Below are 17043 nucleotides of genomic sequence, written 5' to 3' on the forward strand. Positions count from 1 at the left end.
CAGGATTAAATGAAATAGTTTTGAAGACGGTGCAACGCAGGAGGTTTCAGGAGGGGATTTGTTTGTGGCAAGAGGTTAGTCTGAGTCAAGTGGCTGAAACTTTCTTGTAACATAGATAAGCTGGTGCGGGTGCCCCAGGATGCAGGGAGGTGACAGCTGACCTTGGCGGGCACTGGCCTCAGTGCCTGGTACCAGGCACCTAAGCAGCCCCAGTGCCGAGGGGCTCATCAGCTGAACAAACCGAGGGCCCTAGGGGAGTGACGACGGGGGGAATCTCACCAGCCTGGTGTGGGAATCTCAGCATCTCCTTGTCCCGGTAGCTAAGCCAGCACTGGAGCATCACCTCTCCAGCTGCCCTGAATACTGCTGCGCTCTGGGGAGGGCTGGAGCACAGGGAGCCCACAGGGGGTCTGTGCTTGTGGGCAGCTGCAGCTTCCAGCTTTACTGTGGGTGGGCTGAGCAATACGGTGCCATGGGACGCTCCTTCTGGTTTTGCGCGCCCCCGCCACCCGCCCCAGACAGGACCTCTTTTCCTGCTGTTGCTTTCTCTCCCCTGTGATTTTCCATCCTCAAAACAGTGACCTCGATTGCTTGGAGGAAGCGACACCCACTATTATATAAACAGCTGAGGGCGAGAGCTCAGGGAAGGGAGACAGCATGCCTGAGCCATGGGTGGGGGAACCAGAGCTGGTGCTGATCCAGTCCGGATCAGCACAGGGGGGAGTTGTGGGGTGATCTGGTGACGGCCTTGCAGCTGGCACGGCGCGTGCTCCCTGCCCTCCTGCACGCGTGTCCTTCCCCGGCATCAGAGCAGCCTGCCAGGTGTATGGCCCTGAACCAGGAGGGATTTTCTTGACACCCAGTTGGGGCAGCCTGGGTGCAGCGGGAGAGCGTGGGCTGGGAGGTGTGAACCGCTGCTGTGGGACTCTGTGCCTTGTCCGGGGTGCCCTAGCTGGCCAGGACGTGGGCTTGATCCTGTTTTATCGAGCGTGGTTGTGCTGCTGAATTACACCCAGCTCCTCGCTTGGGCCGGAGAGAGTTTGTGTACTGGTTAAAGAGTGTCTTGGGTCCCAGGGTACTGAGCTTCACGGGTAATTCGGAGGGTGAGGGTTTACCCTTGCACGGGAGTGGAAGGGTGCTAGCCAGGCTGACCCACTGCCATGGGCTGCAGAGGACTTTGGCTAAACCTCCCCAGCTCCATCCCTTGGGTGCTGCCACCGGGGAAGGAGAGGGGGAGATGCCATGGTGCCCCAAGCCCTGTGTGCTGCCTTTAGGGAGGGGATCGCGTGTACAGCCCTGGGGGGACAAGGAAGGAGCTGTGCCCTGGTCCTGCTCCTCGGCCACCCCCTGACAGCACCCTTGGGAGGTTTCCTCTGCAGGTTCTTCCCTCTCCGTTTAACACAAGGACAAGCCAAGTCCCTCCAGGACTAAATATAGTCAAAGTATTCGTTCTTCGGCACAGATACAAAAGCTGTCGCGATGGAGCTGGGAGGTAAATGGCCTTCGAGGGCTGACTGTGCTCTTCCCCTCTGCAGGTCCTGGACTGCCGCGCCGGGGCTTGGCCGTGCGCAGGGCTCCCCAGCGTGGCTGCAGCGCCGTCGCCGAGAGGAATGCCGAAACGAAGGGGCTAATGAGCACCAGAGAGGGCGGATCTATAACTTCCAGATGGCGATGAGCCTGTAATCCCTTTGGGAAGATTTAGGGACTCATCAGCGCAGCAGAGCCTGGCGAGGGGAGCAAAGCACAACACCTCTGGCTCCGGGAGTGCTGTGAGAAACTGAGGGCATCCTGATGCCGACTGCGCCGGCCACCCTGCCCTGAGCCGCCTGGCTTTGTCTCGCAGAGCCCTGGTGCTGCCGGGAGCCTGTCCCCGAGTGCTGAACTATTTCTTGTTTTAATTGATCGCATGTTCTCCAACCAAACACCATCCGGGTCCTGCTCCTCCCGACACAGAAAGGGACTTCTGCCCTTAACAGAAAGACTTCTTCCTTCTGGTTTTTATGTCCCGTGGGATTGTAAAGCATCTTTCTTGCTGGATTTCATCTCCCATCAAAGTGCATTTTAAGGAATTACGGGCTTATTCCTATGGCTTTATAAACTGCCGGGATCTGAGGGTATCTGCCTTCCACGTTGCCACCGCTCCCACCTGTCTGCAATGGGGCGAGAGCAGGAGCTGATCCAGGCCGTGAAGAACGGGGACGTACCCAATGTGCAGAAACTGGTGGCCAAGATCAAGGCATCCAAGAGCAGTGAGTACCTGGGTGCAGAGCTGTGGGCTCCCTCCCCCTGGCCGGGCACCGCTGCCCAGGCCGGGGTACGAGTCCTGGCAGCAGGCTCAGTGCCGTCCAAGCCGGGGTGCAAGTGCTGGCACTAAACCCCAGTGCACAAGTCACGCTGCGGCCAGAGGCGGGAGCGCAAGCGCAGCCTGTGTGGATGAATGATCAGGCTGTAAGCGATCCTCCCGGCAGGGCTGGGGTTCCCCTTGGGCTCGGGGCCAGGGGCTCTGAAATGTGGGCCACTGAGCAGGGATGAGCAAAGGGAAACGGCAGCGGCAGGGGGAAGTGAAGCCACTCGAGGGGGCACGCTGCTACAAAGGGTCTTTAGTGATTGCCGCTCACTCCTGGCTGTATTTATCTTGTGAAAAATTATCATCCTGGCCAGTCAACTGGAACCAATCGTCAAGCCTTGAATTTCAGTCTGGTAATGTTTAACCCTTCAGCAGGGCTGTTTTCTTGCACATGCTCTCGGAAAGGTCAGCGGCAAGCACGGCTCGGAGCGAATGTCAGGCTCGTGGGGGTCCCCAAGGGCACCAGGGACCTGCAAGCACCACATGGCATCTGGAGGAGACGGGGAGGGTGAAAAGGTAGAGGAGCAGATCATGACCAGTGCCATGGTGCCCTTGTAGAGGGCTGAGCTCCTGGCCACTTCTCATGACCTACTGAGAGAAGGAAACTGGGAAAAGTAAATAAAAGGGCTCTCAGTGTGGTGTGTGGCCGGGGAAAGGTGTGCAGCGCCTGTGCGGGCTGTGGGAGCTGCTCTGGGCTGGGGGGTGTGGGACCCCCTGCCAGGGCTGCTTGTCATGGGGGGGTCTCGTGGGTGTGTGTGGGAAAGCTGGAGGGGAAAATCTGTCCTGGGGAGGGAGAGGGGAAACTTGGGCAGGAGAGGAAGCTTTAAGGCTTCTTAAGAGCGGCTCAGGGCAGAGAGGCTGGTGCTGAGAAACGTGAGTTAGACTAAGGATTATAAATGTGAGAAGGGGATCAACTCCCCTGGGTCAGCTACTGGAAAGCTTTGATTGGGGCCAAGACTTTGCGAATCCTGACGGCTGGGCTGCAGGAGGGCTGGGGGCCACCTCCTCCCCAGAACAGGGAGTGCCTGGTGCCCCCTCCCTGAGTGAAGGGACTGGGTGCTGTTGCCTCTGCTTGCAGCTCAGGGACTCTGTGCCTGTGTGGGGTCTCTGAGCTGGAGCGAGAGAGGTTTGCCTGCGCGGGCGGGTTGAAGGACACCCCCAAGGCAACAAATAACGTCAGGACCTGAGCGTCCTGCCGGCTGACGCAGCCTCATTCCCCCGAGCTGGTGTCCCATGGCCGGGCGGCGTGGGCAGGCTGGGGTGCCTGTGGCTCTCCTCCTCCTGCGCACCAGGAGGGGTGAAGTTACACTTGTTTTCTCTGGTCCTCTCCAGTAACTCTCTCCTAGTTAAACCCTGTCTGCGTTTTCTCTCTGGCGTCTTCCCCTCCTTCCAGCCGTGCGGCACCCACATGAACATGTGTGTTTAACTCCCCCGCTGCAGCAGCATCAGCAGCTCCCTCTGCTTATTTTTATTTTATTCCTTTATAAGGTGGACAGGGCAAAAAGCCCGGACCCCTGCAAGGCCACTGCTGTAAGCCCTCGGTGGGGCTCCCATGCTGGCATGCTGGACCCGCTGTGGGGGCTTGCCTGCTCCCAGGGGCTCATCCCCGGCATGGAGGGCATTGCTGCTCCCCATCCCTTACGGTTCCCTGTCCCTCCTCGCACGGATGCTATGCGAGCTGAGCATTTGCTGCTCATTAAAGCGCCTTTTCCATATGACAGGCTGAGATGCTGATTTTTTTTTTTTTTTTTTTTAAAAATCCCTCTAAGAGTCCTTCTGCTGTCTCAATGGATTGGGAGCTCGGTCGCTGTGATCAGCCCTCTGGGGCTTCCTGTGCCTAAAAAAGTCACCGCACGTAAGCAAAAATCAAGCGCAGTCCCGGCAGCGGGAACTTCAGGGACACGTTGTTTAATATTCACCGTGCACAGCCCTCCTCCCCGCGCAAGCGCTGCTGTACAAGTGGGTCACAGCACCTATTATTATAAGGCGGTGGGGCGGGCAGGGAGAAAGTTTTGGGGGCAGGAGCAGGAGGGGAAAGGGAGGCAAGGGCAGACATCCTGCCTGCGTGAAGGGGACGGCAGGATGATGCCGTGGTCGTTTCTGCAGCTGGAGAGGGGGGTCTCTCCCAGGAGAGCTGGGCTGCTCCTACCGAGCCAGCCGCACTTTGCTGAAGTTCCCCAGCGCAGCAATAGAAATGTCCCGCTTTTTAATTTCCTTCTCTCTCTCCCTCTCCCCTCCCCTCTGCATTGGAGCGCTGCAGAGTTTAATTGAAATTGTTAAACGACCCATCACGGCTTTGGCCTTTCTCCCCAGCGATCAATCACGTCCCTGGGCTGGCCGCACTTGCCAACAATGCGCCAGTTGGCCGGGCCAGGGAGGCCGCTGTGGCACCGAGGGGCTGGGGCTCCTGGGGGAGGCAAGAGGCAGAGCACCCCTGGCCGGGGCTCCCGTCCCTGGGAAGGGGTGACGGCTCCTGGAACTGCATGGTGCCCGGCAAGGTTTGGGTGTCCCCATCCCTGGATGTGCAGGGCTAAGGGGCAGGGGATGGGGTGATGCCGGGGGTGGGTGTGATGCCCCCATGATAGCCAGAGTCTGGAAGAGCTGTGGCAGCCGACAGGAGCTGGACTCACTGTTTGCCTTCTTTGAGGGAGTGGTGAAGGTTTTTGTTTAAATGTGCGCGAAGTGCAAAGAAAGGGTGGCAGCTGAGCAAACTGGCGTTAAACTCTCAAGGACAGGGAGCGAAGCCCTGCTGGGGTTCAGCCACTGCCTCCGCGAGGTTCGGCCAGTCACTTGCCCCGTTTCACCGTTGACTTACCCCATTTCACTGGCTACGTAGGTGCTTTCCAGACCTTGGCTATATCAAGGACAGGGGTGGGCGCCTGGGACTTGGCTATGTCTGAGCTGTGACCTAGCAAGTTGTTAAACAGTAGCAAAGCTTGCAGGGTGTCTTGGCTTTATCCCCACGCCTGGGTTGGTGCCCCTCATTGCTGCATCCTGACAGCAAGGTTTTCCCCAGAGTGGTGCTGGCCCTCAGATGCTGCTGTCACCCATGCAGCTGGGCAGGAGAGGGACAATGTCGTTCCACATGCTGCAAGACCGTGGCAGGCAGGTGTGGGATAACTCCCTCCCTCCCCCTTAAATTTCCTCCTAATCCCTAGTAGCTATATCAGTTTAAGCCCTGAAGCGTGAGGTTTAATATCTCTTCTGTGATTTGTTAGCCTTTGCCCCTAGCACTCTGTGTCCCCATCCGCTGCAGAAACACCCGCTCTCCTTTCGCATCCTGCTGGGCTTTATTCTTCTCTCGGTGGTGGTGAGTCCATAGTTGTTTGGGGAAGAAGTCGCTCCTTTTCTCAGTTTGGGGTTTATTTTGTGATGTTGGATGTGCCTTTGTGCTGGCCAGCAAGCCCAGCACACCATCCCCCCTCACTGAGGAGGACCGTCCTCCTCTGATGCTGCTTCCAAGGAAGGTTTGTTCCAAGCCCTGGGTGCTCCGGCTACCCTGCGTGGTCTGTCTGCGGGGAAGAGCCAAGGCAGGCCTTGGGCGGGATCCTTGTCATTTCAGGTTCTGTTACACCCGATAGCTTTCCCTGCTGGCGGTGGTGCAGGGATGTCTGGGCACCCTGCCCGCTCTGGTCCTGTCCTGGGCAGTGCAGGTGGCTGGACCCGGCTCTGCCACCGAGCCCGAGTGTGGCCCTGGCCACGTCCCTTGAAGCCTGAGTTTCAAGGACGAGTTCCCAAGCGTTCTCAGCCGTGTCCTCCCCTCCTCTCCCCGCACGCTGTAGGTCTGACTGGCTGGACTGGCTCCACAGCCGCACGCCAGCTTGGAAAGGCCATGGGCACGCCTGCGGAGAGACGCCGAGAAACTCTGCCGAAACGGGCAAAACTCCCTCTTCCGCCAAGACCGAGCCAGGAGCGGGGCGAGGCGTTATGCCCAGGGGAGCCCAGCTGGTGGCTGCCCTGTGCTGGAAACCCCACCGCCCCACAGCCTGCCGAAATCTGATTTTGAACCAGCCCGCGGTGGGTAGGGGAGAAAAGAGGCTTCAAAGGCTCTGGCGAGTGTGGTAGCTGTGGGGATGGATGGTGATGGGGCTGCAGCCCCAGGGGGGTGGTCTGTCCTTCCCTCCTCCTCCTCCCATGGCTCCTGGCCTCCCTGGGATGGGGGTCTCCTCCCGCAGCCTGGTGTTTGCTTGGTGGGTTTTCCCACCTGTATCCTGGCTGTCCCAGCTCATGGCGGGGTTTAGCCTCTTTTTTTCCACCTCTCTCCTTGGGAAGGAAGAGCCCCACATGGGCAGCAGGAGTGAAGGGAGTGAATGGGCGGTTGCTTTTCAAAGCCGGCCTCTATCGGGTGTTGTCTTTGGAAAGGGGCCCGGCTGCCGCCAGTGCACCCAGAGCCGGGGAAAGCATCAACGCACTGAGCGCGGGAGATAAAGCACGAGCAAACAGCGTCACATAGGGAAATGGAGGAGACCGTGCTGGGCATTGCCTAACCTGTGTTCACAGGTCTGCATCTCCCCCTGTCCCGGGTCTGTATTTTTGTCCCCAGCCTTTGAAAACCCATTGGCAGGGCAGCCTGTGGCTCCTTGCTGTCAGCCTGGGCTACCTGGAGCTGCCTTTTCCCTGCCTGGGTAAAAGAGTGGGGGGAAAAAGGGCTAATTCTGGGGAAGGGGATGAGTGTGGGTTATGTCAGGGCTGCTCTGGGCCATGCTGCCTTCCCTTGGGGACAGCTGGGCAGCGCTGGGGTATCCCTGGGACTTGCTGGTCTCTCAGGGGGCTGTGGAGGTCCGTCAGGGCCATGGACAGAGCCGGGTGGGTGGCCATCCCCAGTGTCGCAGGCGGGAGGCTGAGGTTTGGGGCAGGAGGGGGATTTCCATCCTTTGGGCACTTCCCAGTGACTCAGCCCAGACCAGGGGGCTCGGCTCCCCCTTCCTGAGGGCTATGGAGGCCGTTTTGGCTGTCTGACCCAGAAACACAGGATGATTCAGATGATGACGGCTTGAAGGCAGACAGGGAGGGCAGCCCCGAGCCACGGGACAGCATGTGCCCAACTGCCAGTGGCACACGGGTGCCGTAATGGGGACGGTGCTCCCCAGGGCTGCGTCCAGGCAGGAGAGGAGGGGATGGAGCAAGGACACTGCCAGCACGGGCGTCCCGTCCTCCAGCTGGGGCTGGGGACGCGCTGGCGCACGGGGCTGGTTGCAGGCAAGAGGGAGCTGGTGGATAAAGACTTTCTGGGTGGCGGCAACCTGTGCAAAAGGGCAGTCAGCCCCGTGGGTTTGGGGATGCTGTGTGTGCGCTGCCGCCACTTCCCAGCTTTCTACCATGTGGGAGAGGAGCTGCTTTGAGGTGAAAGCATCATCATGCTCTTCCTCCTCCTCGTTCCCCCACAGGGCTGCTGGGTCTGAAGATCTTGGCTGTAACCTAGAAGGGGGTTGCAGCATTGTCCCTGTTTAGGACAAGCGGGTCCCTGCGGACCACAACAGCATCACCAGCATCACTCCTGCCATCTCTCCATCAGGATTCTGGTGCTGCAAGAACGTTTCCCTGGGAAGTGGGGAGTGAATTATCAGATCCTAGTGGTGATTGACAGCATCCCCCGCAGAAGATGCTTTCCAGCCAGTCGGGAACGCGCGGCAGTGCACTCCTGGCTGGTTGGAAACCATCTTCCACACGGCATCACCCCAGCAAGAGTTAAAAGAGGGGCTGGATGCCGTGCGTGTGTGTGTGCATGCACGCGCCCTGCTTTGTTTTTAAAAGCGCCTCGGCTGGCCTGGCCCCCCGCCAGACCCGGGGCCCGCCGCTGGCAAAAACTCCAGCAAAGGAGTATGAAAGGGGCAGAAACTAAATAACAATAAACCACCTTTTTCTGGCTGCTCTAGCAAGTGAGGGGGTGGGGAGGAGCTGCGAGCGCTCCGGCTCCCCCAAATCCTATCCTGGCTTCTCCAAAAAATTGTGCCGGGGATGGAGAGGGAGGGACCTGCTTGAACCTTGGGGCTGCAGCATTGGCCGGGCCTTGCCGAGGTGTCCCAGTGAGTCACAGACCTGTCTGGAGATGCCCAGACTGCTTGGAAATGGCTGTGCCGGGATGATCTTTACCCTCCTGGGGAAGGGCTAGACACCCTTGCCCATCCCTCGCTCCTGCGGAATGCCTGGGGCTGCGGCAGCCTGTCCCTGGGGTAGGTGCACAGGCACCCCGAGCTGTTTGCAACCCCAGGGAGAAGGGCCGGAGCTACAACCGAGCACAGCTTCGATGGTGAGATAAGGGAGCAGGGAAAACCTGCGCGCGCGGCAGGTATGCGGCTCCCGCAGCATCCCGGGCCTGGTGCAACATGTCTGGCTGCACTTCCGCCAAGCTCTGCCAGCACCAGCGCCGCTCCCCTGCCGGCCCCCAGCCAAGGCTGCACAGAGAGCACACGGCCCCCGGCGCTGCTGCCGTGCCCCGACCCCCGCCCTGGCTCCCCTGGGTGCCATCCTGGGAGCTGGAGCTGGTATTGGCCGACCCTGGTGGGCAGCTGCGCCGTGAGGGATGAAAACTCCCAGGATTTCATAACACCGCCTCTGGCTGGTTGTGTAAGGCACCCTGTCTGCTCGCGAAGGGAGTCGGCAAACACGGGGCAGGCTTGGGACCCGGCACGGAGGTGCCCCCAGCAGTGGGGCTGGCTCAGGCTCTCCCACCTGTTTTGCAGGTGCCTCTTGTGCCCTTGGAGCATCAGTCCCAGGGTCTGGCTGACTCTTGGCTACCCCCCACCCCGGAACAGCCCATCTTCGGGCATCATTTTCTTTGCCAGGATGGGTATGGATGAGTCTGAAGTGGGTTTCCAGCTGGAGCTGAATTGGGTGCAAACAGCAATAGGGTGACGGTGGATTGAGAGCCCTATGGACCTTCCCCTCCTGTGGGTGCCCTCTCTCCCTGGATAGGAGACCCAGCTCACAGCCTGCATGGCCCCTTGGGGACCTCCCCGGATGTGTCCCTGCCATGGCGAGGCCACATGAGCACCGCTTGCCTTGGCAGCCTCTGAAAGGGGCCAGAGTCCTCCCCGGTGGCTAATCATTGCCTACGCAGGGGACGCGGGTGCACGGCGAGCCCAGCTGGCAGCGTGGGGCCAGCACAACCGCAGTGGTGGGGATTGCTCTGGGCTGCAGCCCAGGCTGCTCTGGTCAGCCTGAAGCACCTTGGGTTTGGTTTTGTTGGGCTGATGTGGGTGGGAAGGGCTGCATGAGCCCTCCTGGCTTCCCTGAACGAGCACCCACTAATCCTGCTCGGTTAAAAAGAAGGAAAACGCTCCTCTTTGCAGGGGAAGAGGCTCCTGCACAGACAGGGGACCTGCCTCTGACCCTGCTCTGTGTCTCCAAACTCCGAGGCTGCTCAAGCCTCGGGGGAGCCCTTAGCCTCCTCCTTGGTGGTGCTGGGGCACAGGCAGCTCCCTGTCTCAGAGCATCTGTTCCACTGGTTATATTTAGCAGCATGTGCTGGGCTGCACATAGATGTCCTGGAGCTGCTTCTCCGTTCCTTCCCCCCCAAACCTGGTGTGGACATGATGGGGTACAGCTCTGAGCCCCCAAAGTCATGGCTCTCCTCTGTCCTGCTGCAGCCTGGTCCTAATGCCTGCAGCTTCGCGCGGCCAAATTCACACCAGGTGTCGGTGTTGGTGTCACCCATGAGTACTGTCCTGGATAAACATCTCCTCCTAGGAGCAGTGCAGGTGGGTGCCTCTGCTCAGCCCCACCCGCGGACAACCTGGGCACTGGGACGGGGACCGGCATGTGGCCGTCAGCCCCCTGAGCCCCTACACGTGGCTGGCCGTGTGCTTCCAAAGCCAGTGCCTCGTTGGCCGGGAAGGGACATGCAGCTTCCAGGGCTGGTTCGCTCTCCCAGCGCTTTCCCAGCAGGGTTGGCATGGCTTGGAAAGCCGTTTGCCGGCGGGGCCTGGGGAGGAGGCAACCTGCCGTGATTCCCCGGCCAGGGTGGGGGGTATGGGATGCTGCAGGAGGGGTGGTATGGTGCAAGAAGGAGTGCCTTTTCCTATGAAAAGGAATCGAGGGAAGAGGGGGGACCCTTTTTCCCCCTGTGCACCCCACTCTTTCTCCCCGCCACCCCACCGGGATGCTGTGAGGTGGCAGGCGGGGGTTTCTGCGCTCGGCTCCCAAGTCGTGCCTCTGCCGCCAACTTGGGCTTGCCGGGGCCGTTCCCAACATGCACCCGCCACGCTGGAAAGGCGTAAACAGATCGTGTTGCCGGCAGGGGTCCAGGGAGCGGGCAGGCCTTGGCTTGCATCCCACCACCGCTCGGTTGGGTCAGGGTGTGGGGAGCTCCAAGGCAGGGGGACGGGATGGACGGGGCTGACATGGCGGCAGGGTCCCTGCTGGCGGCAGGGTCCCTGCAGGAAGCCGGGCACAACCTTGGTTTGATGAGGGGCCGGGGATGCTGCCCCTGCCTCAGTTTACATCTGGTGCTAAGGTGGACCTGCTCTTTAGAGGTTCAGAGGTGTTGATGTGCTGCTCCCCAAACCCCTTTCTCGTCCCCAGGTGGGAAGCTGCTGACCAGAGCTCAGGCTGTGGACTGGAGGTCCTCAGATCCAACCCCCCCTTATCCATTGCAGTTGTATTCTGATGCCTTTGACCTTGCTGTAAATCAGTCCTTGTCCCACCTGCAGTACATGGGGGGACAGGGCTGCTCCTTGTCGTCCTTGTCCCCAGCTGGTCCCTGAGCAGCTGCCAGCCGGCTCCGGCGCCCGGGCTGGGCAATGGGAGGAACCCACTGCCCTCTGGTGCCCGGAGCAGCTGGGACGAGGGGAGAGGGACAGGAATGCAGTGCCCAGAATAACCCGGCCGCCAAGGCCCCCACAGGGATGGCAAGATGGGTGCGGGGTCCTGGTGTGGGTTCATGCTTCCACCATGGGGACAGGGAGATGCCTCTCCCAGGACATATTGCATCACCGGCTGCTAAATGCATTTATCAGTGATTGCTGCTTCCACCTGGGGACACACAGGGTGGTGCAGGGCACCGCGGTGATACAGGTGTCACATCCCTTTCCTGTCCCCTGCAGATGGGGTCCCGCTGCAGACCGCGGTCCCAGGGGAATCCTTTGCTGCCACAGCTGGGTGAAAACATCCCGCTCCAGCCAAGGCATGAGAAAAGCACCGCCGGCCAGCTGCTCAGCAGGATTTTGGTGATGACTTCTCCCACTTTGCGGCATTGCGTGGCCAGCCAGAAACCCAGGCAGGTAGCCGGAGGGTCTGACCTGGCTGGCAAGGAGCCCTTGCACTGGGCACAGGCAAAGCTGTGTGCCCTCCCTGGCCTTGGCAGGGAAAGGAGAGAGCAGCAGCGGGTTCGTCTCTCTTGGGCTGCTTGTCCCAGGCTGGAGAGAGCTTGGCTCGTGCCTGCTGGGGACAGATTCGTCCCTCTCCCCTTCCCGCTGGCAGCAGTGTGGAGTGGCCAGGCAGTTCCCACTTGCTTTGGTAGGCGACCTTGTGCAGGGGACGGGAGCAATAAGGAGAGACGGGTGCTGTCTGTTCCTAGGCATTGCCAGAGAGGGGATTTGGAGAAGGATCCCTCCTATCCCTCATGACTTGGGAGCGCTGCGCAGCTGCTGCTGGGTGAAATCCTCTTGCTCTTTCCCAATGCAGACGCCATGCATGGCTGCAGCGCCATGGCGTCTGCGGGAGCAGTCGCCCATCCAGCATCCCTTGGGACCAGCAGGAACCAGAGCCCACGTTTCGGCTCTGTCCAGGAGGGAAGGAAACGGTTTGCTCAAGCTGCTTGGATCTGGGCTGCAATTCAGATGGAGCCGAATAGCCCGTGCATCGTTTACTGGAAGGCAGCTGTAGGAAGCACAGAGCCTCTTGTCTTGGTTTAGTAATAGAGGGTAAAGGCAGCAGTCCCCCAGGAGTGAAAATCCTTGGTTTGTAGGGAGGAAAACCCAGTCCCCAGGCAGGGCCTGCCTTGTCCCTGCACAGATTGGGCTGTGTGCATCTCGGGGGACCCCACCGGCACGTCCCTGAGTGGGGCTGGTGGCAGCACCGGCTCATGGGGTCAGAGGTGAGGAAAGGCATCCGCAAGGTATTTTTAACTGTGTGTGACTCCAAACCCTGGCCACGCAGCCGCCAGCAGCAATCTGAGGTTAGTCCTCCACTGCCGATGGTTGATTGCCCACGGCTGGTGGTGGGGGGTGGCTTTGGGGAAAATTCGGTTCCTGGTCACTGGGACCTCAGAAAGGAGTGACGGCACTTGAACCATTGACCTCCTCGGTGACCTCGAGTGAACAACTTCACCTCCCGGTGCCTCCCCTCCCATCCTGTGTGTGCCTTGCCTAGATTAGAGCATCCAGGGTGGGGACAGCCGCTCCGTCCGCCCCGGCAGCGCCTGCTCCGGGCACGCGGCAGCTTCCCCAGGGCCAAAGCAGGAGGATGTCGCAGGATTTCCAGCCGCCACATCACTGTGTGCTTTGAGTACTGGCTCCACCGGCCGGAGTGGCTCCCAGGTGCCAGCTGCCACGTGTGGGTACCGGGCTGGCAGTAATGGGGACAGTGCCATAGGGCCATGGCAGCCCAGTCCCCCAGCCTCAGCCTTGCCCCACTGCCTCCGGGAGCTGCGTGATTTGCTGCAGCCGTCCAAGCTACAGGGGAGGGCTGGAACCTCATTTCACTCCCTTGAGCTCACGGGGTTTTGCTGGCTGCTCTTGGCTGCTCTAGTTTTTATCTGGGGCTCATTGTTAGAACCATAAAATAAATAGCTACGTGCTCCTCTCGAGCGTCAAAACCCTCCAGGTGTAGGTGGGTTGCTGCGTCCCTGCCCGCCCTCCCTAATTAACTGTTGCTCAGCAAATCCAGACTTACTGACCTGCCCTAATCTTCCCGTGCAAGGCAAGCCCTTCAGCTGCTGGCTCCTGTCACTCACCTCTCGTGTGCCCCCAAGCCTCTCATGTCCCCCATGAGCCCATATCATGTTCACAGCCCTGGGCATGCAATGGAAGATGGTACCCTGGGAAGCGGCATCCCACTGTGCAGGGCTGCTGAGGTTGTTTTCCTCGCTGGCGGCACCCTCCGTGCCTGCGCTCACGCTGCTCTCACCGTCCCCCCGCATCCTGCTTCCCCTCTTTCTTCCTCCCATTGACTGTCCGCCGGTCGGATTATTTTTCCCCAGATGCTGCAGTCTGCAATTTTCCCAGGTTGAATCTGCCTGGGTTTGTTCTCCTAATCTCTCTAAGTCCCTTTTGTGTTATTTCTGCCCTCGTTGATCTATTGAGCATCCTCCACAGATTATATTAATGTGCCATTTGCTTGGTATTGTGTTAATGAGAACATTCAGGGTGTCTGTAGGTGCAGCCCCTTTACCTGGGTACCCAGGGGGCACTGGAGCCCCGCAGCCCCTTCCCCGGCTCCCAGGAGAACCAGTTGGAACCAGTATGGAACCAGATGAACAGGAGCCAAGGCGCGTTGTTAATGATGGACCAGACGCTCTGCTGGTCCCCGTGTCCTGCAGCCCATGGGTGGCTCTTGGCCCCGCAGCATGCCCGGCAATGCACTGCAGGCGCAGGCAGAGCTCACGCTTGGCTGCCAGCCCCCGCCACTATCGCCCCATCTCTTCCCGCTCGGGAGGCGTCCTGTCCTTTCGGAAGGATGGGGGAAATGGAAAAGGCTCCACCTCTTCCCTGGGCAAATACAGCTCCTCTGAGTTCATATCCTGGAGAGCGGAATAGCCAGGTCCCAGAAGGGACGGTGACTTCACCTCCCGGTAACGCGTTTCCCCGGCCAGCTGGGAAAGGAGCCCTTGTATCTTTGAAGGAGCGGCCTGGCTTCCCCCACCCAAAGAAGCCTTTCCCAGCTGTTTCCATCCTGGCCAGGGCTGGGGGATGCGATTTCGGCTCCATGGGGAAGGGGTGTTACCGCTCGCCCTTGCCGGGGGAGCTGGGCTGGGGCGCATCGCTTTGGGGTAGGCAGCCGGTGCGAACCCCCAAACTGTTGTGGGGAAGGGGAGCAAGCACCGTTCATCCCACCATGCAGCTGAGATCCTTCTGGGGGCCTGAAACTCAAAGCAAGAGCACATGTTTGGCTTTTGAAAGGGGTGAATCCAGCCCCAAAAGACTCCTGTGATGCTGTTTCCCCCCCTTGGTGTTTGCCCTCTCCATCCCTGCTGCGGCCATCAAACCTCAGGGACGACAGGCAAGAGCTGCACCTTCTTCCCAGCTGCATGGATGGGGACAGGGTTTCCGACTCTGCTTTTCCTTTCATTGTTCTGGGAGCCTTCACTTTGAACAAGCTGCCTGTTTTTTCCTGCTTTGCTTGTGGGGGGGAAGTGGCAGGGGGAAATTGGGGGTCTGGCCGGGGGTCCCAGGGCAGCTGGGCTGGTGGTGGGCGATTGATGTCTGTGCTGTGCGGGGATGCTGCCCCTGCTCCCTCCTGCTGCCAACCTCTTTAAAAAGCTTAATTGCTGGATTTTCCCTGGGAAAAAGGCTCCCAGCTTTTCCCAAAGAAGGAAAAAGGCTCCCAGTTGTCTCCATGGTCCTGCTGCTGTGTCCCCAAACCCTCCCCTTCGCCTGTTGTGGGTCCCCAGCCCAGGGAGGAGGGCAGATGCCTTGGACCTCTCAACCTCTTCTGCCTTTGCCGTCGCCTGCCTTCACCATCATCCACCATCGTATCTGAACACGTTGCAGGATGGGAGAGCTTAGAGAAGGAGAAAGCATAGATGAAGAGGGAGGCAGAGCTGCAAGAGGAGACTCAGGCATGCCTTTGGCAGAGACAACTTGGGCTCTGTGTGGCTGTAAGCCCGAAGATTTGGGGCTCAAGCCAGGGGTAAATGGTGGAGGCTGCTGGGGTTAGAGACGAGCAGTCTGTGTTTTGCTGTGGGGATGCTCACAGCACAGGGATGCTGTGTCCAGCCCTCGGGATGCTGTGAGGAGCTGCCAGGAGTTCAGCTCCCAGCAGGTTGCTGCAACTGCTGAGGTTATTCCAGCTGGACCCGGGCTGCCGAAACCAGGAGCAGGGCTTGGGTGTGACAGCCATCGCACAGCCTGTGCAGCATCAAAGCAGGCAGGGCCCTGGCCAGGTCCGGTGTGTCTCACACCTGGGTTTGGTAGGTTTCTCAAGGGATGAAGACACCACTTATTCTCAAGGAGTTGCCAGATGCTGGTGTAGGGAAAGATAAGGGGCTCCCTGCTGTGTTGTGCTCTCCCATCGCTGCCATTTTCCCTGTGTTGATGGGAATCTGGCTCCCTGATTGCAGCCTCCCCGTCCCTGCCAGTTAACCCAGTGGCTTTGCCCCAGTCAGACCCACCCCACAGCGCTTGGCTTGGGGGAGGACCTGTTTGTCAGCGTTGGTGGGGAGCCCGTTCGCAGGGATGCTGTGAAGCCTCAGACCTCGGCACAGTCCATTTGCGGGCAGGAAAGCACCCGTGGCATTTGGACACCCGTGGCATTTGGAGACAGGGACGGGCACTTGGCTGGGTATCTCAGGCAGCGGCACCCTGGCAGCCAAATTCACCCACCATAACCACAGCGGAAATAGGGGGACCCCTGCCTGCCCGGGGAGCTGGGCACAGCACTGGGCTTGGCATTTGGGGTGTGGGCTGGTGCCTACAGCAGGCAGCCGGGGCCAGGAGCCCTTGGCTCTCACCCAACCACCGTCCCAAGCTTGCTGGGCAACTTTGGTTGAGTTTCTTAATGTCTCTGTGGCCAAGCTCCTTCCCTATCGAAGCAGGCGAATCTCTTCTGAACCTATTGGGAAACTGCATCTGAAGCAGCCGGTTTGCTGGGAGGCTGTGCTGGGAGGAGCTGGGTGTAGGTGGCCACAGCGGGCATGCCTGTGGACGGAGATGCAACAGGGAAGGGTGATTCCTGCAGAAGAGAGATGGACGTCACCTCTTTGGGTCTCAATTTTGGGTGAGACATCAAGTCTCTCCTGAGCCCTGGCACGAAGCAAGGCAGGGCCACCCCAGGCCGTCAGCGCAGGTCGAGGCTGGGCAGGGCAGGTTGGGTGAAGCTGCCATCTCCTGCCACCTCCGTCTCCAGTCCCAGGAGGCTGCCACCACCATCGGAGACGGCTGGTTCTCTGCGGGATCACAGCTGATTAGCTCCTCTAGCTGGTTTATTGGCTTAGTGGTGACAGTCCCCACATGGATTTTATTTTCTCAGGAGGGTACGTGCACATATTTGATGTGTCCAGAGCACATGGTCCTTCTCCCACTGCCCGGAGCAGCAGGGTGGTGTTCCTGCAGTGCCCAGACAGAGCATCCCTGTGTGCAGGGTACTCGTGGGCGGCAGTGCAGGGATGCTCATGGCTGGTGGTGCAGGGATGCTCGTGGTGCAGGGACGCTCAGGCTGGATGTTGAGGGATGCTCGTGGCTGTGCAGGGATGCTCGTGATCCAGGGATGCTCAGACCTGCAGTGCAGGGAAGCTCATGGCATGGGGATACTTGCAGCCAGCGGTGTGGGGATGCGATTTCCCAGGGCAAGGGAAAGAGACAAGGGTCTGTGACACAGGACCATCAGAAAGGTGTATTTTTTCAAGGTGTCTCTGGCAAGGAGGTGGGTCTCCAGTTATGGATCTGTCTGTCCTGCACAGAAATAAAGGCTTGCAGTGGACAAGCTCTGCTGTGGCCACACTGATTGGACAAAACTAGGGGGGTCACAGCAAAAGCACTGCTTTTTGGAGCCTCACTCTCCAAGTGAGAGCCACGGCAGGAGTCTCCAAGGGGCATTTT

At 59.7% G+C, this 17043-nt stretch overlaps 1 protein-coding gene across 1 annotated transcript in view; it reads left to right on the forward strand.

Moving 5' to 3' along the window:
• Positions 1-17043, forward strand: part of CASKIN2 (CASK interacting protein 2) — a 35750-nt gene that overhangs the window by 1017 nt on the left and 17690 nt on the right. The window contains exon 2 of the mRNA XM_075518857.1: positions 1536-2249. Within this exon, the coding sequence (XP_075374972.1) occupies positions 2156-2249 (94 nt within the window). The 5' untranslated portion in view covers positions 1536-2155. The remainder of the gene's footprint in view (positions 1-1535; positions 2250-17043) is intronic.

The sequence above is a fragment of the Mycteria americana genome, chromosome 16 (assembly GCF_035582795.1).
Source record: "Mycteria americana isolate JAX WOST 10 ecotype Jacksonville Zoo and Gardens chromosome 16, USCA_MyAme_1.0, whole genome shotgun sequence".
In the NCBI taxonomy this organism is placed as follows: domain Eukaryota; kingdom Metazoa; phylum Chordata; class Aves; order Ciconiiformes; family Ciconiidae; genus Mycteria; species Mycteria americana.